This window comes from Leptodactylus fuscus, chromosome 6, assembly GCF_031893055.1.
Source record: "Leptodactylus fuscus isolate aLepFus1 chromosome 6, aLepFus1.hap2, whole genome shotgun sequence".
Lineage (NCBI taxonomy): Eukaryota > Metazoa > Chordata > Amphibia > Anura > Leptodactylidae > Leptodactylus > Leptodactylus fuscus.
Genome location: NC_134270.1, coordinates 121806411 through 121833960, shown reverse-complemented (window position 1 = coordinate 121833960; position 27550 = coordinate 121806411). Strand labels below are relative to the sequence as shown.

General features: G+C 43.8%; 2 protein-coding genes and 1 long non-coding RNA gene across 3 annotated transcripts in view; all 3 read left to right on the top strand.

Moving 5' to 3' along the window:
• Positions 1-25482, top strand: part of LOC142209413 (uncharacterized) — a 138375-nt gene extending 112893 nt beyond the window's left edge. Inside the window, exon 3 of the long non-coding RNA XR_012716940.1 lies at positions 25280-25482. This is a non-coding gene — a long non-coding RNA (uncharacterized LOC142209413). The remainder of the gene's footprint in view (positions 1-25279) is intronic.
• Positions 1-27550, top strand: part of ZNF281 (zinc finger protein 281) — a 523665-nt gene that overhangs the window by 290739 nt on the left and 205376 nt on the right. The window lies entirely within an intron of this gene.
• On the top strand, positions 3632-13050 carry LOC142209396 (beta-1,4 N-acetylgalactosaminyltransferase 2-like). Its single transcript, XM_075278385.1, has 5 exons — positions 3632-3713; positions 6525-6712; positions 7883-8023; positions 9399-9621; positions 12830-13050. Exons 1-5 carry the CDS (start codon positions 3686-3688, stop codon positions 13039-13041), a joined length of 792 nt encoding a protein of 263 aa, XP_075134486.1. The 5' UTR covers positions 3632-3685; the 3' UTR covers positions 13042-13050.

Here is a 27550-nt window from a genome sequence, read left to right as displayed (position 1 = left end):
TTGCACCCCCACACAGTATTATGTGCTCGAGTGGCCTCCACACAATATTATATGCTCGAGAGTGGCTCCCACACAGTATTATATGGTCCGCAGTGGCCCTCACACAGTATTATGTGCTCCACAGTGGCCCCCACACACAGTATTACATGCTCTGCAGTGGTCCCACACAGTATTATGGGCTCCACAGTGGCCCGTTGCGACTAACTGGCACAGTGGGATAGAAGGCCCTGCCCGCAAGGGCATACAATCCATGAGGGAAGAGGGATACAGACAGAAGGTGAGGGGAGAGACTATTCAGATAGCGGTGTGGTGACAGTAGTGTTATTGGAACTTGGAGACCTTCCTGAATAGGTAAGTCTTCAGGACCTTCTTGAAGCTTGTGTCTTGGTAAGGACTTCCAGAGTATGGGGGATGCACTGGAGAAATCTTAAAGATGGTTGTATGAAGAGCAGATAAGAACAGAGTGGAGTAGAAGGTCTTTGGAAGATCTGAGGTTACGTGTGGGCAGGTAGCGGGAGATTAGGTCAGAGATATATGGAGGGGACAGGTTGTGGATGGCTTTATATGTCACCATTAGTATTTGGAACTCTATTCACTGGGGAATGGCTAACCAGTGAAGGGAATGGCAAAGGGCAGCAGTCAATGAAGAACAGGGATAGAGATGTATTAAGCGAGCAGCACAGTTTAAGGTGGACTGGAGGGGGACAAGAGTATTTGTAGGGAGACAATGGAGAAGGGTGTTACCGTAGTATAAGCGGAAGATAATGAGGGCATGAACTAGCATCTTTGTGGTTTCAGGGGTGAAGAAGGAGCGGATTTGATGGATGTTCTTGAGTTGGAGACGGCAAAAGGTGTTGAGGGTTTCTGTGTGCGATTTGGAGGATAGGTCAGAGTCCAGGGTTATCCCAAGGCAGGGGACCTGTGGGACAGGGGTAAGCGTGGTTGCATTAACTCTGATAGATGGTCAGGTAGGGGGGCCATACGGGGTGGGGCAAAGATGAGGAATTCTGTTTTCTCCATGTTCAGTTTGAGAAAGTGGGAGTGTCATCAGCATAGCAATTGTAGTTGGTGTAGATAGAGAACAAGAGGGGTCCTAGGATGGAAACTTGGGGGACACCTACAGAAAGAGGGCGTTGCGAGGAGGTGGTGCGCGAGTGTGAGATACCGAATGTGCAGTTGGTGAGGTATGAGGAGATCCAGGAAAGGGCCAGGTCTGAGATGCCAAAGGATGAGAGCATTTCTAACAAAAAGGAGTGGTTGACTGTGTCAAAGGCAGACAAGAGGTCAAGGAGGAGGAGGACAGAGGAGTGATGCTAGGCTTTGGCAGTTAGAAGGTCATTAGTGACTTCGGTTAGGGCAGTTTCTGTGGAGTGACGAGGTCTGAAGCCTGTCTGTAGTCTGTCAGAGAGCAAGTTGAACAAGATATAGGAGGATAGTTCAGAGGGAACATGCTGCTCAAGCAGTTTTGAGGCGATAGTTGGCTGGAGAGGACGGGTCGAGGGACAGTTTCTTAAGTATAGGAGTGATGGGGACATGTTTGAAGGCGGAGGGGAAGGATCCATTGGTTAGGGATAGTTGAAGAGATGAGTTAGGGCTGGAAAAATGACTTCAGACCCCAGAGTATAATAAGTAGAGTCTCAGGGGAAGCAATTAGAAATAAGAAACATTTATACTCACCTTGCCTGACCTCTCCTGGGCATCTTTGGTTTGTCCAGCTGTCTTTCCCATCCTCCTTGGTCATCGTCTCTTTGGCAACTGATGTTATGTGCCCCAGACGTCACTGCTGGGGCCTGTGATTAGATCTCAGCGGTCACCTGGGGCGCGCCATCATAATGACATCATCATGCCAATCACAGGCCCCAGAAGTGAGATCAGTCACTGGCCTGAAGAGTGTCAGACAGTATGCTGAGCTCAGGACAAGTGAGTATAAGTGTTTTTTTTTTTTATTTATTTTTTGTCACCTTCCCTGGACTGGCATGCTTTGGAAAGTGGACCAGCTGGACCCCTTTCCATTAACAATAGGTAAACACACAAAAATTTCCTCATATTACATAGAGCATACACAACTTCCCAAAGAGAACAAACGGCCAAGACAAGAATAAACACAAAATAGTAAAAATATTGTAATATTTATTTGAAAAATATTAAAATTTCATTTAGCAGGATAGATGTAATTAGCCAACATAAAACACAAACAACACCAGAGGACTAAACAGATAAGAATTAGTGTGAGCAATTAGCTAAATACATGAACAAATAGTCTGATCATGTACACAAATTGAATATCATGTACAGCTTCGGGCCCCCGACCAGTGCATCTGCTTTGGCAAAATGAGGACAGTCCGACCATGCGCAAGGGTAGCGGCTGTCGCTGAGCCCCTAATGTCCCGGGCCCTGTGGCAGCCGCTACCCCTGCTATCCCGGTAGTTACGCCACTGTAAGGAAGTATGAGAAACTTATTGTAAAGGAAGTCAGTAGGTCCAAAATATCTCCCAAAATAATACTAGTGCCATGTTGAGGCAGTTAATATTGGCAGATACATGCCACTGTGGCCACAAATTGATGCAAAGATAAGCATCTTTTTATAGATCTGAAAATCAGACTGTGCATGCACTTTGGTCAGGACCTGATTTGTCAAATTTATCTACAGACAACCCTGCTGCAGACAGAACTGAAAATATCAATCACAGTTAAAGGGGGCAATGGACAATTGAGCATTGGATAAAGCTGGTAAATCAGGTCCCACCCCCAGTGCACTTGCAGACTCATTAGCATATCCATAAAAAGATGATTATCTTAGCACTTCATCAGCTTTTGCCCAAAAAGATATGTTTCTTCTTCTATTAAAGGCCCCTACATAGCACATATACACATATATTTGTTTGTGAGGCATTAGGGCTAGTTCACACGGGCACAGAGGGGGCAGAGGAATCCACGTCATAATCAGCTCCCTCACAATGGTGGTCTATGGAGACCGCTAGTTTTCTTTTTTCCTCTAGCGGCATGTTGCCGCTACCAGAAAAAAGAAGCGAGCTGCCCTTTCTTCGGCTGTATTCACACAGAGTAACGCCAGGCTTTTTTTGTGTGTTTTTTGCACATAGTGCCGCGTAGCGCCGCGTATACGCCGCGTTAACGCCGGTCAACGCCACCGCAAAATAGCGCGGCGTTAACGCCGCGTATACGCGGCCTTAACGCGGCGCTACGCGGCCTTAACGCGGTGCTATGTGCAAAAAACACACAAAAAATGCCTGGCGTTACTCTGTGTGAATACAGCCTTCAGGCGGATTCCGCGGCTCATTGTCCCGTGGCGTCCGCTTCGCGGTAGCAACCTCCAGAGCCAGCCCATTCATTTGAGCCTACTCCGGAGGGGGAAACAGCGACTGTCGGAATCCACAACAGTCGTGGCAGGCGTATTTTGGCCAGAGAATGACGTGGCTCCCCACGTCACTCTCGCTGCCAAAATCCACCCTTCCGCTCCCCGTGTGTAGTTAGAGTTTAGCTGTGAATTATACTGAGATGTGTGTGGGGGGGGGGGGGGGACAACAATACATAAAATAGGATCACACGTGATAACAGATTACTTCCAGCAGTCTTTAGGAATATATCTTTATGTTTTTGTTCTGCAGTGAAGTTTACTTTGAATGAACACACGGCTCAGATACCAATTTCAATTCGGCAGCCACCAATGCCACGCTTACATGACCCAGGAAAAGGTAATGTACATTAAAAACATAAACGTATTGTTTTTTTTATCAAAATATACCAGGCACCCAAACTGATCCCATCTTTTTTGAGGAATACAGTGGATGATATGCCTATACCCCCAATTATCATCTGAATACAATGCATTTTGCATTTCATATTTTTGAAAAGAATAACATGCCATTCAAGGCAAAAATGTAGATGATAATCAAAAATGAATATTATAAACCACAGAAATTGGACTCATCATAAATAAAACAAAGAAAGTTTATTATGATTAATAAAAATATGCACAACAATAATTGACACAATACAAAGACATATAGGGGAACCAATGCTACCTCAAAAAAATGCACGTGGTAAATGTGTATGTGTGTACTAACAAGTGCAAATGACATGAAAAAGCAAAAAGCCGTATGATAGGGTATGGTAATGTAAATAAATAGCGTCAGTAGAGATGCAAAAATTACCATGCATGCAATAATGTGCAATAGAGTCATAGTGACTGAACTCTGCTCAAAAATGTATTGAAGCTAACCATACACCATAAACCTAAACAGCATAAGTTATGACATGTAAAAGACCACGTACCACGTGAAATCGCAATTTGCACTTGTCATTTGCACATGTCATTTGCACTTGTTAGTACGCACATACACATTTACCACGTGCATTTTTGTGAGATAGCATTGGTTCCCCTATATGTCTTTGTATTGTGTCAATTTTTGTTGTGCATATTTTTATTAATCATAATAAAATGTCTTTGTTAAATTTATGATGAGTCCAATTTCTGTGGTTATTTCATATTTTTGGAATCAAGTCTGGGATTGGAGAACAAGCTTTGGATGCCTAAGGCTCATGGTGCCACCATCAGTACTTGAACTGAACTATGTGAACTACAGTAGTATGTGAACAATTTGTTTTCCAAATAAAGATTTTCTAGCGATCAGCTGATCATTTGTTCAATATCTACTGTTATCACTAGAGATGAGCAAAGTTTTCAAAAATTCGATTCTGCTCCTTCGCCAGATTTCACAAAAAAAATTTGATTGTATCCAAATTTATTTCAGCGAATAGCATTAAGAAACAGCTATTTCCTGGATGCAAAGTGCCTGTATAGTGGTGTAGAACACCAAACCTTGCAGAACACACAAGGGGAGTCTGCTGTGGTAGTCAAACAATACAGTGAGTCAGTATGACACACATATGACAGACAGAGTGGGGAGTTGTGTGGCATAAATAGTACCCGCTCACGATGGTGGCTGTAGGAAGGAGCACTTGGCATCAGATGGGTGGCAGCATCAGAATAGTAACTGAGGCAGGTAGCCAGAAGAAACCTGTCTCTTTTGTCAAGGTTTGGGTGAGGCAGCATGAATTATTTAATCTGATGTATCAGGCATTGGTGGGTGGAAATCCTGGCTGGTTCACCTTCACAAAGGTCAAGTTTTGGGTGGACAGGCGAGTTCTTCTTAAGATAACTATGGCCCCCACCGCAATAAACATCCACTCCGATGCCACACTACTGGCCAGGAAGGACAGTTTTTCCGTGAGCAAACTCGGCCAGTTGCGGCCAGTAATGATGAGTGACAGGGTGTACTCCAAGTATTGCCACCACTTGCAGGTTCAGGTTCTGTCGTATGTCTAGCTGTTGGTGAGTAGTTTCTTCACTATGTGGGTGAAGAACGTTGCTCATCAGTGACTCTAGGCTCAGGCTGGTGCGGATGGACCTGGTACTGCTCCTGTCCCCCCCCCCCCCCCACACACACACACACAGCTGCCATGGCAGTTCAAGGTGAGTGCTCAGGGACCCCCGGGTCGGACAAGCGAGAGGATGGATGATGGCGCATATAGGTAGCGGCCAACTTTCTACATAGGATGTCTCTATTGTAGTTCAGCTTGTTCTCTCTCTCAGCGGGTGCAAAAAAAAGACCCTCATTTTGACCAGTAGCGACAATTCGACTGTCACTACACAAGCAAGTGAGCATGCATCGGGCCATTTGCTCAAGTAACTTGGAGGGACTCCCTGCATCGATCTTCACTGCATACTGCCACGGTGTGTCTTCCTCATCTCCCTCTTGCTGTTTCAGTTGCTTCTGCTCCTCCTCTCCTGTCAGCCATGTAGAAAAACCACCCATTTTGTTACACATTACTTATGCTCCAATGTCCTCCTTCTCTTCTTCCAGTTCAGCCCCCACAGGGCTCATGTGGCCGTGAGATGTAGGCGCCACATCTCCAGTCCCCTGAACAGACAGATTTAAAAGCATCTTTTCCAGGATATGAATCAGTGGAAAAATGTTGTTCTTCTTCTCGTCCTGGCGACTGACTAATAAAGTGGCCTCGTACTGACCCACAGAATACAGATAACATGTCACTTTTACCACACAGTGAATGCTTTAACAGTTAAATCCATAAGAATTTGGAGCAAATGTATTTTTTTTTCCAATTCCACCTCATTCAGAATTTTTTTTCCATATTCCCAGTACATTGTATAGGATATTGAATGGTGCCATTACGAAGTACAATTGGTTTTGCAAACAATAAGCCATCATGTGACTCTGGACTAAAAATTTTAAAAATTATGGCTCTTGGAATGGGGAGAGAGAAAAACGGAAATGCAAAAATGAAAATTAGCAGAGGCATGAAAGGGTTAATGTACCCAGCCCAATAACTGTACCACTCTTGTCTATGGATTGTGTCTTATACTACAGCTCTTCCTTATTGAGGAAAAGTGCTTACAAAGCTACTGTAATCTAGACAAGGGGATGTCCTGGTGAACCTACCTGTACACATAATGTTATATAACCTGATGCTTCTGTTTACAGAAAACAACATTAGTGACCTGGTCACCATCACCACCAAGACGTTTCTGCGCTACGACAAGCTGCGGGTTTTGTTAAAGAGCATACGTCAATATTATCCTGACATGAAGGTCATTGTGGCTGATGACAATGATACGCCTGAGAAGATTGACGACCCCAATGTAGAGCAATATATTATGCCATTTGCAAAGGTTTGTTCACATGCGGCCACTTATACATGTAATGATGTAGCTATAAAGTGCACAGATATAACATTCTTATCTGACTCCTGATCATATGTTTAAGGTATAGTTTGGACTTATATAGTCTGAAAGGAAATATTTCTCAGGTGAACAAATAACCTTGTCGTGATATTATAATGCGTGGGGCCACTGTGGAGCATATCATACTGTGTGGGGGCCACTGTACAGTATATCATATTGTGTGGGAGCCACTGTGGAGCATATTATTCCTTGTGGGGGATACAGTGAAGCATATTACAATTTTATAGCAGAAATGTAATCTTATCACAGGCTGTAATTACAATGCATGTTCAATATTAAGAAGATCTGTGCAGTGTAAACAGCAAAAGAGTGAAGATGCTCACAAAAGCACCATAGTCCCTTCAAACAGTTGATCAGCAGGTGCCCAGGGTGCTAGATCTACACTTAGCCCTTAGATCTGTTACACTGCTAGGACCCTGCAGATCAGATGTTTACCAGAACATGCAGCTCCCAGCATTGTTTCCATGCTGGGTGCTGCTGACTCACCTTATTTTTGATAACGGCAGTTGTGTGTACTATAGTTGCATGGGCCATGTTAATGTTAACAATTCTAGGAGCCACGATATTCGCTTGCCATACATAGTGTAGTGGTGGGTTTAGGTAGTGCAGTGGAGCACATCATATGGTGGTTGAGCAGCAGGGCATTGTTATTACCTGTAGCCTGTGTCGGTACAGCTGATTTGTATGGGTTCTGGCAATGGGCCCCTAGAGACAATTTTACTGGTGGGCCCTAGACATCCCAGTTCGACATTGGATCTACAACATGTAGTTATAGTCAGTGCTCTTGAGAAATGATAACTTCCAGCAGGCCCAGTGGCAGACACCCATGGAGCTACCTTTACATTCTTCATATGGGGTAACTCTTTTGTTATCACTGAGAACTGTTAGGTTCAGGCTATAAAAAATAACCAATAGATAGGATAAAAGACAAACAAATGTTAGATGAGATTTTCATCTATTGGTTCTGAATGTTCTATTCACTATATCCACAGATATCAGATATTATTTACTATATAAAATATATTTTGTACCATTTATGGAAAAACTGCTGGGTTCTGAAGTACAGAATGTAGTAACATTGACTATCTTCTTATGTAGGGATGGTTTGCAGGCAGGAATCTTGCTGTGTCTCAGGTGACAACCAAGTATTTCCTCTGGGTGGATGACGATTTTGTCTTTACCAATGAAACTATAATTGAAAAAATGGTGGATGTGCTTGAAGCAACTGACCTGGATCTGGTAAGAAGCTGAGAAACCTCTTCTAGGGTTTACAAATAACACGGCAATCAATGTAATAAAGACTACCTGAAGGGGGATGGACATACCGCACCGCCACCGATCAGCTGTATTCTGCATATTGATGACCAAGTGCAGCTGTTGTGTCCCTTATTTTTTTTTCTATTGTTTATGGACAGCTACACTAGAAATACAGGCTGAATACAGATCAGATCTCCCTAACAACACTTGTCAGTTCTGATAAATTAAAGTAAAAAACGTTAAAGGGGTTGTCCCATTACAAGGATCCTATCTATACTGCTTGTTAATGTGGATGTAAGACTTTTCCTAAATACATTGCTTCAGCAAAACTGCTTTGTTTGTCCACTATCTTACTTTATTCTTTTTTTTTTTTTGACACATCCCTTGACTTATCTGGTCATAAGTCAAGTGATGTATCTGCTACTCTCAGGGGGGAGGGAGGAGGGGCTAAGTGCACGGGAGCGAGCCTGTGTATCTAGCTATTCCTGTGTCTGCAACACGTGACCTAGCTTCCTGTTAGCAGATAGAGGAGAGGAGCTGCTTTCATTTCTTCTGTTCTCCCAGTTATCAGGCTAGCTAATTCAGTTGTGTTCATTATGGCAGAGACAGGCAGTCTCTGTATGTAACACAGAATGGAGTTGCTGCTGCCTGTACTTCATAGTCCAATATGGGTGGGCGGAGCTACACATGAATTTGGGGGCGGAGCTAAACTGCAGGTTGCATGTGAAACCCCGCCCACCAAATGATGCAAGAAACCAGGAAGAAAGAAGATTTTACAGCAGTGAAGACTGGTGAGTATGCGAGGTGGGAATACCCCTTTAATAAAGTATATTTAAAAACTGTTCAGCGCACCCCTTACTACAGAATAGTTAAAGTTACACTTTAAGGATTGGTCATCATTAATATAAATGTTGGTTCTTTTTCTGAAATTAGTTACATTTTCTTGGTAGATCACTGCCTGTACACTGTTTTTTGCATCAATATTAGTGTGATTGGGGTCTGACTCCTGATGCCCACATTGCTCAGCTGACTGCTGTATCCCCCTCATTATTTACCAGACACAGCACCATATATTTGGTGAGGACTGTGTCTGATTGCAGTTAAACAATGAAAGGGAAACAGCGCCTCCAGTCTGTTAAATAATTGCAGTGTCTTCAGTCGGACCACCCACTCATCAGATATTGATGATCTACCCTAAGGATAAGTAATAAGTCTTATAGTGGCAGATAAGCCCCTTAGTTCTCACTACCAGTTGTGATGTTTCATGTCTCCCCCTCCATATTCCTATTTCCCCATATGTTACAAATCCTCAGCATGTTGCACTGACTAATGTTCATTCTGGTTGTCTTTTATGCAGGTGGGAGGTAATGTTGCCGGAAACTATTTTAGCTTTACGCTCCTTCTTAAAGAAGGGGGAAAGGATGGTGATTGTTTACACTGGAAGAAAGGAACTTACTATACAATCCCAGGCTTCCCTAACTGCGGCACGGCTGCTGGAGTAGTCAACTTCTTTCTAGCCCACACAGACCGAATTCTAGGTGTTGGATTTGACCCAAAACTAAGCCGAGTAGCACATACTGGTAATGGTCATATTTTATATACAATTAAGTATAACTCTAAGCACTAGAACACCCAGAAGGTGAACTGCAGTTTTTGGAGGCATCCATCTTATCACCAAGGGCACACCTATAGGAAGTGGAGGGGAAGGTTAAATTCAGGCCCTGACACCTGTAAAAGGCAAAAAGATCTATCAAATAAGAAGATTAGTGTTGTAATAGTCACATAATAGGTGGAAGCCCTTTTTCAGATTTTTGAACTGGAGCCAAGAAACTTTACAAACTACCTCATACAGCCAAATGCATTACAGAATATCCTGCAGTATTCTCAGAGAAAACTGGTTACCATTAGTGGATAAATCACTATTTTAAAAAAAAAAAAAAAAAAAATTATATATATATATATATATATATATATATATATATATATATACAGTCCTATGAAAAAGTTTGGGCACCCCTATTAATCTTAATCATTTTTAGTTCTAAATATTTTGGTGTTTGCAACAGCCATTTCAGTTTGATATATCTAATAACTGATGGACACAGTAATATTTCAGGATTGAAATGAGGTTTATTGTACTAACAGAAAATGCGCAATATGCATTAAACCAAAATTTGACCGGTGCAAAAATATGGGCACCTCAACAGAAAAGTGACATTAATATTTAGTACATCCTCCTTTTGCAAAGATAACAGCCTCTAGTCGCTTCCTGTAGCTTTTAATCAGTTCCTGGATCCTGGATGAAGGTATTTTGGACCATTTCTTTCTACAAAACAATTCAAGTTCAGTTAAGTTTGATGGTCGCCGAACATGGACAGCCCGCTCTCAAATGATCTGAAAACAAAGATTGTTCAACATAGTTGTTCAGGGGAAGGATACAAAACGTTGTCTCAGAGATTTAACCTGTCAGTTTCCACTGTGAGGAACATAGTAAGGAAATGGAAGACCACAGGGACAGTTCTTGTTAAGCCCAGAAGTGGCAGGCCAAGAAAAATATCAGAAAGGCAGAGAAGAAGAATGGTGAGAACAGTCAAGGACAATCCACAGACCACCTCCAAAGAGCTGCAGCATCATCTTGCTGCAGATGGTGTCACTGTGCATCGGTCAACTATACAGCGCACTTTGCACAAATAGAAGCTGTATGGGAGAGTGATGAGAAAGAAGCCGTTTCTGCACGTGCGCCACAAATAGAGTTGCCTGAGGTATGAAAAAGCACATTTGGACAAGGCAGCTTCATTTTGGAAACAAAAATTGAGTTGTTTGGTTATAAAAAAAGGCGTTATGCATGGCGTCCAAAAAGAAACAGCATTCCAAGAAAAACACATGCTACCCACTGTAAAATTTGGTGGAGGTTCCATCATGCTTTGGGGCTGTGTGGCCAATGCCGGCATCGGGAATCTTGTTAAAGTTGAGGGTTGCATGGATTCCACTCAGTATCAGCAGATTCTTGAGAATAATGTTCAAGAATCAGTGACGAAGTTGAAGTTACGCCGGGGATGGATATTTCAGCAAGACAATGATCCAAAACACCGCTCCAAATCCTCAGGCATTCATGCAGAGGAACAATTACAATGTTCTGGAATGGCCATCCCAGTCCCCAGACCTGAATATCATTGAACATCTGTGGGATGATTTGAAGCGGGCTGTCCATGCTCGGCGACCATCTAACTTAACTGAACTTGAATTGTTTGTCCAAAATACCTTTATCCAGGATCCAGGAACTGATTAAAAGCTACAGGAAGCGACTAGAGGCTGTTATCTTTGCAAAAGGAGGATGTACTAAATATTAATGTCACTTTTCTGTTGAGGTGCCCATACTTTTGCACCGGTCAAATTTTGGTTTAATGCATATTGCGCATTTTCTGTTAGTACAATAAACCTCATTTCAATCCTGAAATATTACTGTGTCCATCAGTTATTAGATATATCAAACTGAAATGGCTGTTGCAAATACCAAAATATTTAGAACTAAAAATGATTAAGATTAATAGGGGTGCCCAAACTTTTTCATAGGACTGTATATATATATTTTGATCCCATAGGAGTACACTGAAGAAGAATAGTCTGTACAGATTACCCAAATTGCTGGGCCAACTACATAAAAACATTAACTTAGTAACCTCTAGTCCTGAAAGTAGAATTCTAGCTATCCCAAATGCCTCTGCACTGGTAGGACACCTCACCATTTCTGATTTTAGCTACTTGGAAGGGCTCCCGTCCTATAAATACCAACATGATGTTGGACTGGGAAGTCTAGTGCCCACCAGTAAAATATATTCCAGGGGCCCCGATACAGTTGCATGCATATATTCCCTGACACTCATCTGCAAATCCAAAAAATGTCACCAATATAGATGTATTTTTCGGTAGTATATTGTGGTAAAGCCCTTTCCTCTGATTGTTTCTCTCCTGAGGTCCTGTCAGTAGCCAGCTGCCTTGCTTTTGCCTTGAACTAGATCCATTTTAGCATTTTGAGTGGGGACATATTCCCACACAACTGCAGACCTCAGTCAGCAGCAAGACTGTGCAAGAAAGGGGCCCCTACAGTGTGATGGAGAAGATGGGGCCAGGGAGACCTAACTCTGCACCAAGATGTCATCTCAGTTATTCGGTGTTTCAGCCATATATGAAAATAAACTTCGTAGTTCGTTAAATAATATACACAATTGAGATGTTGTACAATGAATATCTGTATGAAGTATAGTTTGCCTAGTTGCCAATCCAGGGTGTGCTGGTGGCCCACCTGGCTCAGGGACCCTCTAAGGGATTTGACTCTTCAACTGTGGACCAGTCAGAGCCAGTACCCTCTATTAGCTTCAAGGATTTTACTTTCCAACACCGTACCTTTTAGATATTATTTGTATACTGCTACTAGACCTTTGGGGCCCATTACTATATTGGCCGCTGAGACATCTGGAGAATCCACTAGTTTTCTTGTCTTTTAGTCCAGCTCTATTTGTAAATCCAACTGCAAATGGTCTATTCAGTGGTTTCTCCAACAATCAGAGTAGAAATAATCTTAACAGGTCTGGGTAAATATTAATGGGAATGGTCTTCAACCACTTGTTTTTTTTTTAATCCTTCAAATATAATTCAATGCTTTAAAGTCCCATTAAGAAGTGAAATTACTAGATTATCCCACCACCACCACAAGGTCACGTGTGTTTTGCCTATTTCATTGCTTGGCATCCTATTGCCTTAATTTCTGTAATATTTTCGCACTTCCAGAGTTCTTCATAGATGGATTGGGACGCTTGAGAGTTGGAATCTGTAGTGATATTATTATTGGACACCAGCGTAAGGAAAAGCCAAAGGATAAAGAGTTACTGGAAAAATATAATAAGTACAAATTTTTCCGGAAAGGTAATGCTGACCAAGTGAGGTTTAAGCTAGGTCTGCTATACTTCAAGAATCGACTGAGCTGTTTCATCAAGGAATAAGGTCCCAACAAGAAGCATCTTCTTTGTGAATTTCTTATGTAATGATTATTCCGGAATCCTCCATAATTACTGCTTTCGGACATCTACTTGCTGTATACTGGCAGGCTTTCATGTATGTAGATATGTCAGTACCAGGGAATAGAGCAGTGATATGAAAACTTACTTCGTTCACTATGAAGGTTTAGACATCAATCATGGTACTGTGACGAGTGATGGTTTGATTCTGATAAACCATCTAATGCCTTTCTTTTTCCATACACCATTTGCAAATGTTAAAATGTGATAGTTACTATGATACTATTAAATTACATTAATAGATAAACTAGTAATTTATTTGAGTATTTGAACAATTCTTTTATATAGTTTATATTGGATTCTTACTACATACTGGTTATATGAAACATGTAAATGCACTTGTATATGTTTTTCTTACTGTGTTCTACTCTTTACTATGCCAAATGTACATTTTGGTTCTAGATTGTATATTGACATCTGTTCCAGGGGAGGAGGAGGGAGGGAAGACGGTCAGCCTAAGCAACACAAACAACTCTCAATACAGAAACAAGGGAAAATAAATAAAAATACAGGATTTGACAGAAAGGATCCAAAATGCTTTAATAAAGTATATTACGAAATTTATTAAAGGGATCTTATCATTAAAACACATTTTTTTCTGGATAACACGTAGGAATAGCCTTAAGAAAGGCTATTCGTCTCCTACCTTTAGATGTCTTCTCCGCGCCGCTGTTCCGTAGAAATCGACAGTGACGGAGAATGCAGCGGAGTCGGGAGATAGGTAAGTAACAGTAGTTTGTTATGTTTGTATCCCTCTGGGTCTCCGATTATTATACTCTGGGGTCTGAAAAGACTTCAGAGTATAATAATTGTTCGTGTGTGTCCATAATGGGACATAATACTGTGTACTGGGGCCAGTATGGGGACATAATACTGTGTACTGGGGCCAGTATGGGGACATAATACTGAGTGCAGGGGCAACAATGGGACATAATACTGTGTACTGGGGCCAGTATGGGGACATAATACTGTGTGCAGGGGCCAATATGGGGTATTATAGTGTGCGCGGAAATGCGCATGGGGGGGGGGGGGGCGTTAGGGGTCAGTTGGTCGAGGTCTTCAGCGTCGGTCGGGGGGGGGGGCATGTCAAAAGTTCGCCACGGGGCCCTGCTATTCCTAGTTACACCACTGACTAGGAATATTAACAATAAAACCTCCTTAAACTCCCCTTATATATATAGCCCCCTCCCCTTATAAGTTACCCTGAAATTTTTAAAAATAAACCCTGTTAGTAAATATCTGCCCCCCTTATCAGTAATAAAGTCATTTATTTTCTCAGAAAAATGATAAAGTTTTACTCACTTTCCCAGGCTCCCTGCTGCGTCCTGATGCTGAAGCCTCTCCCTGCTTGTAGACTCCAGAGAAGGATCTGTGATGACGTCACCACAGGCCCTTCTCTGTCTTCTATGTAGTGACGTCTATGTAGAGCAGGGACTACAGCGCCCTGTTCTATCACAGATGTCGATGGCCACAGTATTGTAACTAGGGCTCTCCTGATCCGGAGCACCAGACCAAACATGAGTGGGTAAGACTGCACCTACTACTGTGGGGGTTAGAAAGGTTGTGAGGGGATGATGCTCAGAGGGGGAAGAGGCAGCTGGGACTGTTAACTGTTAAGCCCAGGTCTCAGAATAGAGACTCATACTCAGTGGCGTAACTAGGAATGGCGGGGCCCCGTGGCGAACTTTTGACATGCCCCCCCCCCCCCATAAACACGGACGCCGAAGACCTCGACCGACCCCCTCCTCTGCACTCTATTATGTCCCTTAGTAAGCCCTGCACACAGTATTATGTCCATTAGTGGCCCCTGCACACAGTATTATGTCCCTTAGTGGCCCCTGCACACAGTATTATGTCCCACTGTGGACACCCATAAACAATTATTATACTCTGGGGTCTTTTCAGACCCTAGAGTATAATAATCGGAGACCCGGGGGAATAAAAACATTAAAAAAAACAGTTGCTTACCTGTTCCCCGGCTCCTATGCTGTCTGCCGCCGCTTTCGTCCTAGACCGGGTTCATGTGACGTCAGAGACGTCAGACAAGTATGAAGGAGGACTGGCAGGATCGTGGAGAGGTAAGTAACAGTATTTTTTACGTTCCCTTACCTCTCCTAGTCCGCCGATCACTATACTCGGGGGTCTGCAAAGACCCCCGAGTATAATGATAGTGTTTGTGGGGCCCACAGTGTCACTTGCCGATCCCGTCCCTGCCAGGATCGGCAAGTAAATAGGGCCCGTAATAGCCTATTAAAAAAAAAAAACACAGCGGTAGCGGCTGTCACCGGGCCCCCTAATGGCCTGGGCCCTGTGGCAGCCGCCTCCGCTGCCTCTACGCTAGTTATGCCTCTGCTCATACTGCCTCAGTTGTTGGCGGTGTCATGAACTGGGTCACGTTGCTGCATACTGTCCCCTGCAACCAGGTGGGTTTCCCTGTTTGTCCAACCCACTTGTTCGGCAGAAACTGCGATGGAACCACAGATGTGTACTGTGACTGTGGCAGGGCATGTTGTACTGGCTGTCTTTGACTCTGGGATCCTAGTAACCTTGGTGCACCATGATTTGGTCGAACCTGCACTGTACAATGGACAAACTATTGGGGTCTTGTGTATACGTGGTGAGACCAGAGAGAATCCTGTTACAGAGGTCACTATATAACTACCTCTGGCACCGCCTCCCACAAAGTGGGCATGGTTAAGTCTCTGTGGCATGATGTGATTATGGGGAGGGATTTTCCTCTATTTTGGGATATGTAGAAAAAGCAGAAGCTACTATTAGAGTTAGGCTTTAACTTTTGACAAGTTACCTGAGTAAACAGCAGTGTCTGTTAATTTCTTAGTTTAATGTCTATAAAAACAATGACAGGATACTGTGTAATACTGGTGATTCTCGGAATATTTGTGAAGCAACCTGTCCTTATAAAATTATATGCTGGGAAAAGAGGAATATAACTGTTTACCTGCCACTTCGCACATATGACAAATAACCGCAAACCTTGTGCATCCATATTTGGCTTATTTTGATATAACTTCATGTGACGTATGTATCCCGCATTCTGAGTGAATAAAGATTTGGTTCAGAGAGCCTACTCTAAGCCATTTTGAAACCCAACCTGTGTGTTTCTCTTTGCTCTCCGGCCGTGATACTGAGAGGAGTCTAGAATTCAGTTGGGGTAATTAGAAAAACCCTAACAGATTTTGGAGGCACTGCTGAGATCCCTGAAATCCTTCCTTATTTGACAACATCAGGAGCTTTCTGGAGGAAAGAGAAATTTCAAATCCATGTGGTAAGTAAGTGCATTAACCTGCTTTCTTTCTCTTTCTTGTATGAGAGCATCTTGGATCAAAGTGGAAAGAGACTAGTAAGGGAATCTCGAATTCTAAAGTCCTTCTCTGTTTGTTTGTTCGTGTGTGTTTGCACTTGTATTTCTGTAAAGTAGATTAAAAAAAGTGATTTGATTTAATTTATTGGAAATAGATAAGGATCACTTGGTGTGATGATTTGTGAACATTGTATGTGCACAGTATCTTTGGATCAGACCCCCTTTTGGGTGGTATACCACAAGAATTAAACCTATATTCTGACTTTCTATTCTGTCATGTTGATGTGATCAGAATAAACACAGCGAGTAGGCTGTGGTTGCTTTTAAAAAAAAGAAGTGTAGAACTTCCGTAAAAGTATGTGACAGTTTAATGATTAGATGCCTTGTTCATATGTTCAGTAACCCTTTTACTTCATGGGAGATCAAATAAGAGGGGATAATGGTATATGGATTCAGTTGTGGAAAACACAGCTCAGGGGTTAGCATGATGGGGCCAACATTGGAGGATATTTAATTGTCACGCAATACCTGGCAAAAGAACCAGAGGTAAACAGTGGTCACACATTTTATATTTTAAGTAAAAAAAATTGTACTATCCGCGGGACAGAAATGTATATCACAGTCCCTCATTCATTTACCCTTGAGCATGAGCACTGTGCATCTTGTTTGGAGCTCTTGGTTGGCTGCAGTTTCTGTTTTCTGTAGTGTTTTAAGTTTAATCTCCCTCTATTTCTGGTACATTTGCACTGATCCAAGGTGTAGGATAAGACATAGAGCTCCTCAAGAGAATTCTATAACTAGTCAGCAGTTCAGACTACAGGAGCTAGGTGCACTCCAGAGTAGAGAATTGCAGGATTATGGGTGCCCATAGGAGTAGGGACATGGCAAAGTGTGCAGTAGCCATGTATGTACCCTAAGAGGCTAGTTATGGAAAGGGAGGAGGAGTTTTCAATCGTAGGTGTTAAAAAGGTCTTTATGAAGGCAGGTAAGCTGAAAACAGGAGCCCTGGACTTAGTGAAGTGGGAGGAGTTTTAGAAGAATAATTAACATTGGATCAGGGCAAAGGGACTTGAGGCACAAGTTGATGCCTGGGTGTGAGTAGCAAGGGAGGTTGTGGCAGAGGAGGAGTAGGCGTTTCAAAGGAGGGTGCCATGGCTCAAACAAAATCCCCACGCATTCCCTCCTTTTCTATCTTCCTTCTTAGGGTCCATTCACACAGAGGAAAATGTTGAGGAATGAGGATTCTTTTGAAATTGTAGAAGACCATGTGACAAAAGTCAGAGAGCTTCAGGAACAAACCCGAAAAATAGCTAAGAATGCCTGGAATCCATTTAAAGCTTTGAGAATCAATTTTGGAGGTTGGGTATCAGGGCTCCTATTGCTATTAGTGCAGATCGTTGTAGGCATTATAATTTTGGCATTGCTTATTAAAATTGATACCCTTGAGACATACTTCAGCTAAGTTAATTGCCAAGGAGCTCTTTTATATGTTCTCTCGGACAGGTATACCCAAGGAGATCCTGACTGACCAAGGGACTCCTTTTAAATCCAAGGTAATGAAAGAAAGGTGTAAGCTCCTGCAAATTAAACACCTACGAACTTCTGTATATCACCCCCAGACAGATGGCCTAGGGGAGAGGTTCAATAGAACCCTTAAGGGCATATTAAAGAGGGTGGCTAGTAATGACGTCAAAGATTGGGATTACCTACTGCCCTATTTAATGTTTGCAATCCGGGAGGTACCTCAGTCCACCACAGGATTTTCCCCATTTCAATTGGTGTATAGTAGACACCCACGTGGTGTCTTGACATGACCAAGGAAACCTGGGAACAAGAGCAAACTCCTTACAGAAGTGTAATTGAACATATTACCCTGATGTAGGACAGAATTGCAGCGGTAGTGCGTATTGTTAAGAAACATGTTGGTGTTGGTTCCCACGGTGGAAAGTAAATTATTGGCCAAATGGAAAGGGCCATATGAAATTATTGAAAGAGTGGGAAAAATGAACTATAAGGTATACCAGCCAGGCTAGAGGAAACATGAACAAATATACCATAAAAATTTACTAAAATCCTGGAAGCACAGGGAAGTGCTGATGTTTGTAGGTACCCCTAGCAAGGTTACTACTGAAGGAGTAGGTTCTTCACCCCAGGTGCAAATAGCAGAGTCCCTGTCTAAGGCACAGAAACAGGAGTCACAAGAGTTGGCACAGAAAAATAATTATGTATTTTCTGAATTGCCTGGACATACCAATGTGTTAGAACATGACATTGTTTACCCTTTACAAGGCACTCGACGACACCGGACACTTACAACAAAAGCTTGTTTGGTCTGCCTATCAGGTTGGCCCTGATTCTCTTTCTCCCTTAGATTCCTCCCCACCCCACTACACTCCCATGTGTTTTTTTCTTACCTTTCCTGACCGCAAGATACGTATACTGTTATCGATTCACTAATGTATGATATACGTCTTCATTGAGAGATGCCTGTCTGTAACATTTCTGATACTGTGGTCGTTCTTGTGACCTTTTGTTCTGTTGTGTTCTATAATCTTTGAAAAATTCAATAACAATTAATGAAAAGAACATGACATTGTCACCGAGTCGCAGGTACGGGTTAATCTAAAACTGTACAGGGTACCTAAAGCTCGTAGACAAGCGATATGTGAGGAGGTCAAAGATATGTTGGCACTTGGAGCAATTCAGAAGTCCAAGAGTGACTGGTCTAATCCCATTATTTTGATTCCTATGCCAGATGGTACCATAAGGTTCTGTAATGAATTCTGTAAATTGAATGGTGTCAAAATTTGATGCCTACCTGATGCCCAGTTTCGATGAGATACATGCCAGGTATTTCTACACCCTCAAATTAACCAAAGGGTACTGGCTCACTAAAGAGGCCAGAGAAAAAACTGCATTTGTCACCCAGAGGGCTTGTTGCAATATCTGACAATGCCGTTTGGGTTACATGGGGCTCCAGCAACGTTCCAGAGGTTGATGGAAAGAGTCCTTAAAGCCCCATTGAAGGTATGCTTCAGCTTACCTAGATGACATTGTCATCTTTAGTCGTACTGGTTAACAGCCAACCCAAACAAGTGTGCTTTGGGTCTGGAAGAGGCCCGATACCTTTGGTATGTAACTGGAAGAGGGGTGATAAAACCCCAAGTTAACAAAGTGAAGGCCATTCAAAATTGGCCTTGGCCCTTTAATAAAAAACAAGAGCTTTTCTGGGAATTGTTGTCTATTACCATAGGTTCATTCCAAATTTTTCTACTATTGCAGCCCTGCTGACAGACATTACTAAGGGGACTAAGTCTGTCATGGTCAAATGGAGTGAAGAGGCTGAGGGGGCATTCCAAGAGTTGAAGACCATCCTCTGTAAACAGCCGCTTTTGGTCACACCTGACTTTACTAAGGAGTTTGTGGTTCAAACTAACACCTCTGATGTAGCGTTAGGCACAGTGCTGTCCCAAATGGTGGGTGGTGAAGAACACAAAGTCTCCTACCTAAGTAGGAAGCTTGCACCATCTGAAAGAAATTATAGCATTGTGGAGAGGGAGTGCTTAGCCATTAAGTGGGCCCTGGAATCTTTAAAGTACTATTTACTGGGCTGACACTTTAAATTGGTCACTGATCACTCCCCTCTTACTTGGATGTGCTGCGCGAAAGAGAGAGACGCCAGAGTTACCAGGTGGTTTCTGACGTTACAAAATTTTAAGTTCACAGTGGAACACAGGGCAGGCAAGCTGCAGGGAAATGCCAATGCTCTATCCAGGACCCATTGTATGTGGGATAAAAGTGTTCACACCTACAGGTCTGAACAAAGGGGGGGTATGTGAGAAGGTGACAGGTTATGTACTGGAGTCCCCCTATATCAGCCCCAGATTCCTGACTTATGTATAGTCCAGTAGGTTTCTGAAATAGGTTTCAGCCCCAGATGTGGGTCCTAAGGCTCATTACTGGCCCATAAAAGGTTGCAGAGCCTGCACTTCAGGGCAGATGCAAGAAGTGAGGAGATGGCTGGGTCTGTCCTGTAACCCTGAGTCCAGTGAGACTAATTTGTGCAGTGCGAGCCATGGATGCCGCAGCTGACTCAGTTGTGGAATCTGCAAGAAGATAGGGCATGCCGCTTTTTTTTCCCGCTTTCCCATCGAAAGGAATGCGAGACGTTTTTGCAGGCAGATTTTGAAGCGGATTCCGTGTCAAAATCCACCTGCAAAATACTCCTTGTGAACATATCCTTTGTGTCCCTGTCTTGACTGTTTGAGTCCGCAGCAGTGCTTCTACCGAGCTACCTTCCCCACTCCATTTAAAGTGACATATGTTAGTTTTTAAAAATGAGGCCTCATCCTTTAGGGTCCATTCACACTGAGTTTTTTGGCGAGGATTTTGATGAGGAAAAAATCTGCTTCAGAATTAGGAAATGGCTTTTTCCTCCATCACAGTGTATAGACCTTGAAAAACCCGCTAGTGGTTTTTACCAATTCGGCACCCAAATCCGCAATGTGGATTTCCCGCCTCCCATTGACTGCGTTGGTTTTTGCAGGGGGAATCCACATGAAGGAAACTATATTTTCCGCTAGTGGAAAAAAAAAGCTAGCGGAACCCATGGGACTTTATGGGGAGGCATTTATTCCACATTGATTCTGACACAGATTCAGTGCCAAATTCCTCACCAAAAACTCAGTGTGTATGGCCCTTAGGGCTAGTTCACATGGGTTTTCCATATGTACACATTCCGTCGTGGCTGCCTTGACGGCAGTGCACTGGCATCCCTTCGTGGCATTCTGTGATGGATTAGGTCCAAATGAATGGGCCGGAGCCTTGCGCCGCGGATGACGAGATAGGGCAGCTCGCTTCTTTTTTCCACTACTAGCTAGTGTAAAAAAGAAGCAAGCAGCTCCCATTGAAGTCAATAGGAACAGCGATTTTTGAGGTGGATTCCATGTCAAAATCCGCTGCCAACTTGCCCCATGTGAACTAGCCCTAAGGCACTTTTGGGCCCAAACCTAACGGGCTTAAAGAACCACACCTAATGCATCATGCATTTTGGAAAAATATCAAAGATCCAAGAAGCACACCATGAGGCTACGGCCCCACAGGAACAATCATTGCGTGAACACATCGCAGTTCTTCCCGCAACGCTTTGAACAGAAAGTTCACAATGTTTTCTTCCGCGGACTTTCTGTTACAATTATATCTACGGGGAAGCCGCTGGCGTTTCCGTAGATATAATTGACATGCTGCGATTTTCAAAACCGCAACGGTTTTGGAAATTGCAGCATGTCTGCGCTGTGATTTTTTCCGCAAAGTGGGGATGGGATTCGCATGAATCCCATCCACTTTGCAAGTAGTGTAAAACGCCGCGATTGCTTCCGCCATGGACAAATTACAGCGATTCTGGCCCATGGGGCTCTGGCCTGACTATGGAAAACTAGCGCTTTTAAAAACGTGTTGTTTTTTTGTTTTGTTTTTTAAAAAGCATCATTTTAATTTAAGTTGTGGAATTACAAGCACTTTTCCTATATATTTAATAGCACGAGAACCCAATGAGAAATGATGCAGAACAAAAATTTACATATTTTTGCTAACTTTGCTGGGGTATTTTTTCTAAAAATACTATCGAAACCACCTATGAGGCAGTTTTTGCGACAATTTTTTCATGCATAAATACAAAACATAAGAATATGTTTACCCACGTGGCATATTCTGCTGACAGCCAAAAGTCAGTTTCAGGAAAATGTCCCCCGTATCGAAATACAGAAAAAACTGCAGTGAAAAAAATCTGCAAGACTTGTATGTGTCAATAATTATCATTTATTGCATCATTGTCTTATTCAATAAAATCCTGTTGTGACCTGAGAGCGCCGTCTTTCCATTTCATTGAAAACGCTAATAATTATCATTTGATTGTTCCAAAAATACATTAAGTCCTCGGAAAACACTGGCTCTCCTTCATAGGGCTTACCATGATATTTATTTATTTATTTTTTTTTTAACATTAAAGTTTATTGAAATTTTTCAAACAAATTTTAACACAATACACAAAAAGAAAAAGGCAAAAAACAAAAGGAAGAGGGGGGAGCACGGGGAATAGGTGAGAGGGCGCTGAAACGGAACAAGTCTCTGAGATGGGGAAAAAAAAAAAAAAAAAAAGTCCAAAAGGCCGTTAACAGAAGCTGGGGAAGGAGAAGGGACCTAGAAGGGGGAAAGGAAGGTGCAGGACGGCTCTGGCACAGCAGAACCAATATATCAGTGCAAATAATACATCAGAACAAAGTGTGAGAGTCTGACGCAGCAGACTCAACAACTCAAAAACAAAAACAAAACAATAAAAAACAATACAATTTAAGAATAGAAGACAGAGCATAAACAATAAAAGATGTGAGTAATATTCCAGAACAATGAAAAACAAACAAAACAAACAAAGAGACATCAGACAGGAGACACAGAGGGAAAGAGGGAGCGGAAGTCAGCAGAATAATAGAAATGGTTCCAAAGGAGACAGGTCTGATGATGCCTGGAATCCTCTGGATGCAGTTCAGCAATCAAAGTCTCCATCGTGTGGATCGACAGAACCTAATTCAGCCAGGCGAGAAGGGAAGGGGGGGATGTGGACTTCCACAGCCTAGGGATAACCGAGCGAGCCGCCACTAACAAAAAGCCTAGGAGTCTGCAGGTAGGCTTGCGGAATTTCCTGGAAAATATGGAGAGGAGCAACGGAACTGGGTCATCCGCCAGATCGATACCTGTAACCTGCAAGATAACACTTCTGACTCGGGTCCAGAAGAGACGCAAAAGGGGACAGCCCCACCATATGTGGGCCATCACTCTAATTGTCTTGGATTGATGCAGTGGATTGGACTGAGGACCCAGACATTGACCTTGATTTTGATTGGGAAATTGATAACATTTTGGCATCAAGTCCTGGGGGTAACTTTTATTTAGAGGACCGCAAAGGTGGAGAATTGGCTGCAACCACTACTACCGGTAATGGTCCTCTAATATCGGACTCTACATTACCTCGGTGTTAATAGTCCAAACAACATGTACAGTACTTTAGCTGTAGATCAGAAACCACTTTCCCTTCCTACACCACATTTAACCAAGCTTCATCATCATCATCATCATCATCCTGCTGATATGGAGCCACTAAAGGAAACCTTGCCTTACAAGGCATGTTCTGGAGCTGTGACTGAGCCAAATCTAAACACAGAGTCCTTTGGAACTGAACAAAATTCACCAGCTGTGCTTTTGGCCCTTGGGGTGAGTTGAGCCTTGCACCAGCAGTGTTTTTGGCCCTTGGGGTGAGTTGAGCCTTGCACCAGCACGTGTCCCCTAACATCAGGCTGGCCCTAAGTTCTGCGCTTTGCACAAAGTTCCACTTGACCACTGACGCGTGGACAAGTGCATGCGGCTAGGGACGGTACATCTCAATCACGGCACACTGGCTGAATGTAGTTGAGGCTGGGACCGGGTCGCAAACTCTGGCGGCCTGCCTTGTCTCCCCATCCAATATTCCTGGCAGGAGTGCTGAAACACCATCCTCCTCCTCCTCCGCTGTTAAATCGACCCCAGCTACGAGCTGGAAATGTTGCAACACTGGTATGGGGAGACGTCAGAAGGCCATGCTGAAGCTCATCAGCTTGGGGGACAGACAGCACACTGCCTCCGAGGTGAGGGATGCCATCCTGGATGATATTGCAATGTGGTTTTCGCCGCTGCAAATGGGCCCAGGCATTTTTTCGTGTGTGATAATGACCGGAACCTGGTAGCGGCTCTGGAGCTTGCCAGCCTCCAACACGATCCATGCCTGGCCCACGTTTTCAACTTATTGGTGCAACGGTTTTTAAAAACGTACCCCAATTTACACGAGCTACTGGTTAAAATGCGGTTCTTGTGCGCCCACTTTGGCAAGTCTACAGTAGCTGCTGCTAGCCTCAATACACTCCAGCAATGCCTACATCTGCCTGAAGCACTGGCTGTTGTGCGAGGTCACCACACGCTGAAACCCTAGATAACGTATGTTGAACAGGGTGTGTGAGCAGCAGAGACCTTTGATGGAGTTCCATCTCCAAAACCCAAAAGTTCATCAAAGTCAGCTCCCTCAGTTTCTGCACCATGAGTGCCCATGGGTGGAAGACTTATGTGAAATCTTATCCCATCCTTTCCACTGGACACTTTACAAACTCACTACAACCTGTATGAAAGTGGATAAATAATTGGAAACCTTCTTTCCGCTACATTAATAAGGACAGAAACATAACTTTAAACCGAAAGAAACATTAGCATGCGCTCATCACAATTCCTGATATGACAGTTGCGTTAAGCAGGGTGCAGGGTACAACGCAGACCAGGCCCGAGCACCAGGAACAGGTGTTATAATGGCTAGCAGATAATGCTTCCAGCTGCTTTTCTACCAGCCAGTCAGCCACTACCTGCAGTCGTGTTCATACCCAAGAGTCTGCCCCTCCTTCCTCTCAACATGCCCAATCTTCCAAACAGAGTCATCCCACCCTTGACCCCCCCCAAGGATCTTTTACTGTCTCTCCCTCTGTTGAACCACTTCCTGAATCGCAGGAGCTACCAGACGACTTTGTGTGTCCTGATGTCCTGAGCATCTGCCATTTCCTACCAATTTTGTGGTTGTGGACCCGCAACCGGCGTTTCTCGGCCTCAGTGATGATGATGAGACACTGTTGCTATCAGGGCAAGCTGTGGTTCCGTGCGGTTTGCAGTAAGAGGAGAGTGAGCAATTGGAAGAGGAGTTGGTGGACGATGAGGCCACCGACCCGACATGGACAGGGGTGATGTCTAGCGGGGAAAAGCGTAGATGTGGAGGCAAGCTAAGCAGGAAAAAAGGTGGATAGAGGCAGAGGCATGGGCAGGGGTGATGTCTAGGAGGGAAAGCAGTGTAGATGTGGAGGCAAGCTAAGCAGGAAAAAAGGTGGCTAGAGGCAGAGGCATGGACAGGGGTGATGTCTAGGGGAGAAATCAGTGTAGATGTGGAGGTAAATTCAGCAGCAAAAAAGGTGGCTAGAGGCAGAGGCATGTCCAGAGGCAGCAAGACCAAAGATTTTCTGAGTACTAGCCACTCGCCCATGTTGTCAGACTTATGCGAGATCTCTCAGTGTCTTTGAGGAGTCCACCAAGAGTGTCAGCTGTGATGACGCATTAGTGAGTGTAACAATCCCGCTCCTGTGTGTGATGCAAGAATCCCTCATCGCCATCAGGGATAACGCATTGTATGCTGAGGTATGCTATAGTCAGTGCACACTCCTGTCCGCTTCACAGCGTATATTGATGGAGGAAGAGGAGGAAGATGACGAAGCAGCAGATGATCTCATTGTCACACAGGAGGCTAGTGGCATCCCCTGGCCAAACTACCACCACTGAGGGGCCTAGTGTCACCAGGAGGGACAAGTATAGGCGCATGTTGCAGGAGTACCTGGCTGACCACAGCCCTGTCCTCTCTGATCCCTCTGCGCCCTACACTTATTGAGTCTCCAAGTTGGATTTGTGGCTGGAACTTGCGCTATACACCTTGGAGGTCTTTTCCTGCCCTGCCGCCAGTGTGCTATCGGAAAGGGTCTTCAGTGCAGCCGGTCACATCTTCACAGATAAGCACAGTCGGCTGTCAGCTGACAGTGCTGACCGGCTGACTTTCATGAAAATGAACAGCCAATGGATAGACCAATCATTTTCATGTCCACCAGTGTTAAGCACCCCAACATGAAGTTTCATGTGTGTGCTCACCCTCTACAATTCCTCCTCCTCCTCACACTCCTCCACCATCAGCGTTGCACAATTCTGCTCCTACTAGGCTCAATCCACCCTGATTCCCCCCAACTCTGCTGGTTAGAAGCTCATTAGAAGTCATGCCAAGTAACACACTGGCACACATGGCTGACTTCATGTTGGGTTGCTTTTCAAGAGACAAAGGCATAGTTCACATCATGGAGAGCAAACAATACTGGATTTTTGCAATCCTCGACCCCCGATATAAGTAAAAAAATCTCGTCCTTTGTTCTGGTAGGGGAGAGGAAAAAAAATCGCAAAAATGATAGGTAGATATGGAGGCAAGCTAAGCAGGAAAAAAGGTGGGTAGAAGCAGAGGCATGTCCAGAGGCACAGGACAGCTGTTTCACAGAAGCCAGGCCTGAGGCAGCAAGGCCCAAGATGTTCCCTCTTCTAGCCACCCGAGAGAAACTCCCCCATCGAGGCCACGTTCCTCGATGGTGTTGAGATTTTTCAATATATACACGGAGGACAAATTTAGTACACTTTGCAAGTCTAAACTGAGTAGGGGCTCTGAAAAGAGCAACCTTACCACTTCTTGCATGCGCTTGGAAGGCAAGCCCTGGGCTCAGTGGGAGAGAGCAAACGCAGGACAATCGTTGCCCGGCGTTGCCGACACTGCCTCTTCCACTGTTTACAGTGCTGGTGCTGCAGTCCAGACCACCAGCCTGGACACCTCCACATCTGTCTCTGACACTTCAGAGAAAGCCTCTCAAAGCCTACTCCTGCGCTACAACTTCGACCACACCTGCAACCTGTAAGTGCTTCAGCACTGGGGTGTGGAGACGTCAGCAGGTCTTGCTGAAGCTCATCAGCTTGGCCGACAAAAAAACCACTTCCCCCGAGGTTAGGGATGCCATCGTCGATGAGACGATGTGGTTTTCCCCGCTGCACCTGGGCCTAGGCATGTTTGTGTATGTGATAATGGCCGGAACCTGGTAGCAGATCTGGAGCTTGCCAGAATCAAACACAGTCCAACCATGGCCCACGTTTTTAACTTGTTGGTGCAAAGCTTCTTTGAAACCTACACCATTGTGCCTGATATACTGGTAAAAGTGCGTAAGTGAAAAGTAGCCTCTACTAGGATGAAAACTTACTGAGCCACTCTTCTACTTGTAACTGCATGATAGAACCTGCATGTGTATGTTCTCTTGAATTAGAGATAGATTGGGGCCCCTGCATTTTAAGTTTATGCCCCATTCAGCTTCAGCCCATAAACAGAGATGTTATTTTGTGCCCATTAGTGCCAATTCAGCCGTGCCACCCCAGGATTAATTCTTTTACCCCTCTTTTGTAGTTGTAACTTGCCCCAGC

Excerpts from the sequence above, each read along its gene's own strand:
- LOC142209396 (XM_075278385.1), top strand. The coding sequence starts at position 3,686 with ATGCCACGCTTACATGACCCAGGAAAAG. Across the intron at positions 6,713-7,882 it reads ATATTATGCCATTTGCAAAG|GGATGGTTTGCAGGCAGGAA; the intron begins GTTTGTTCACAT and ends CTTCTTATGTAG. Across the intron at positions 8,024-9,398 it reads AAGCAACTGACCTGGATCTG|GTGGGAGGTAATGTTGCCGG; the intron begins GTAAGAAGCTGA and ends TCTTTTATGCAG.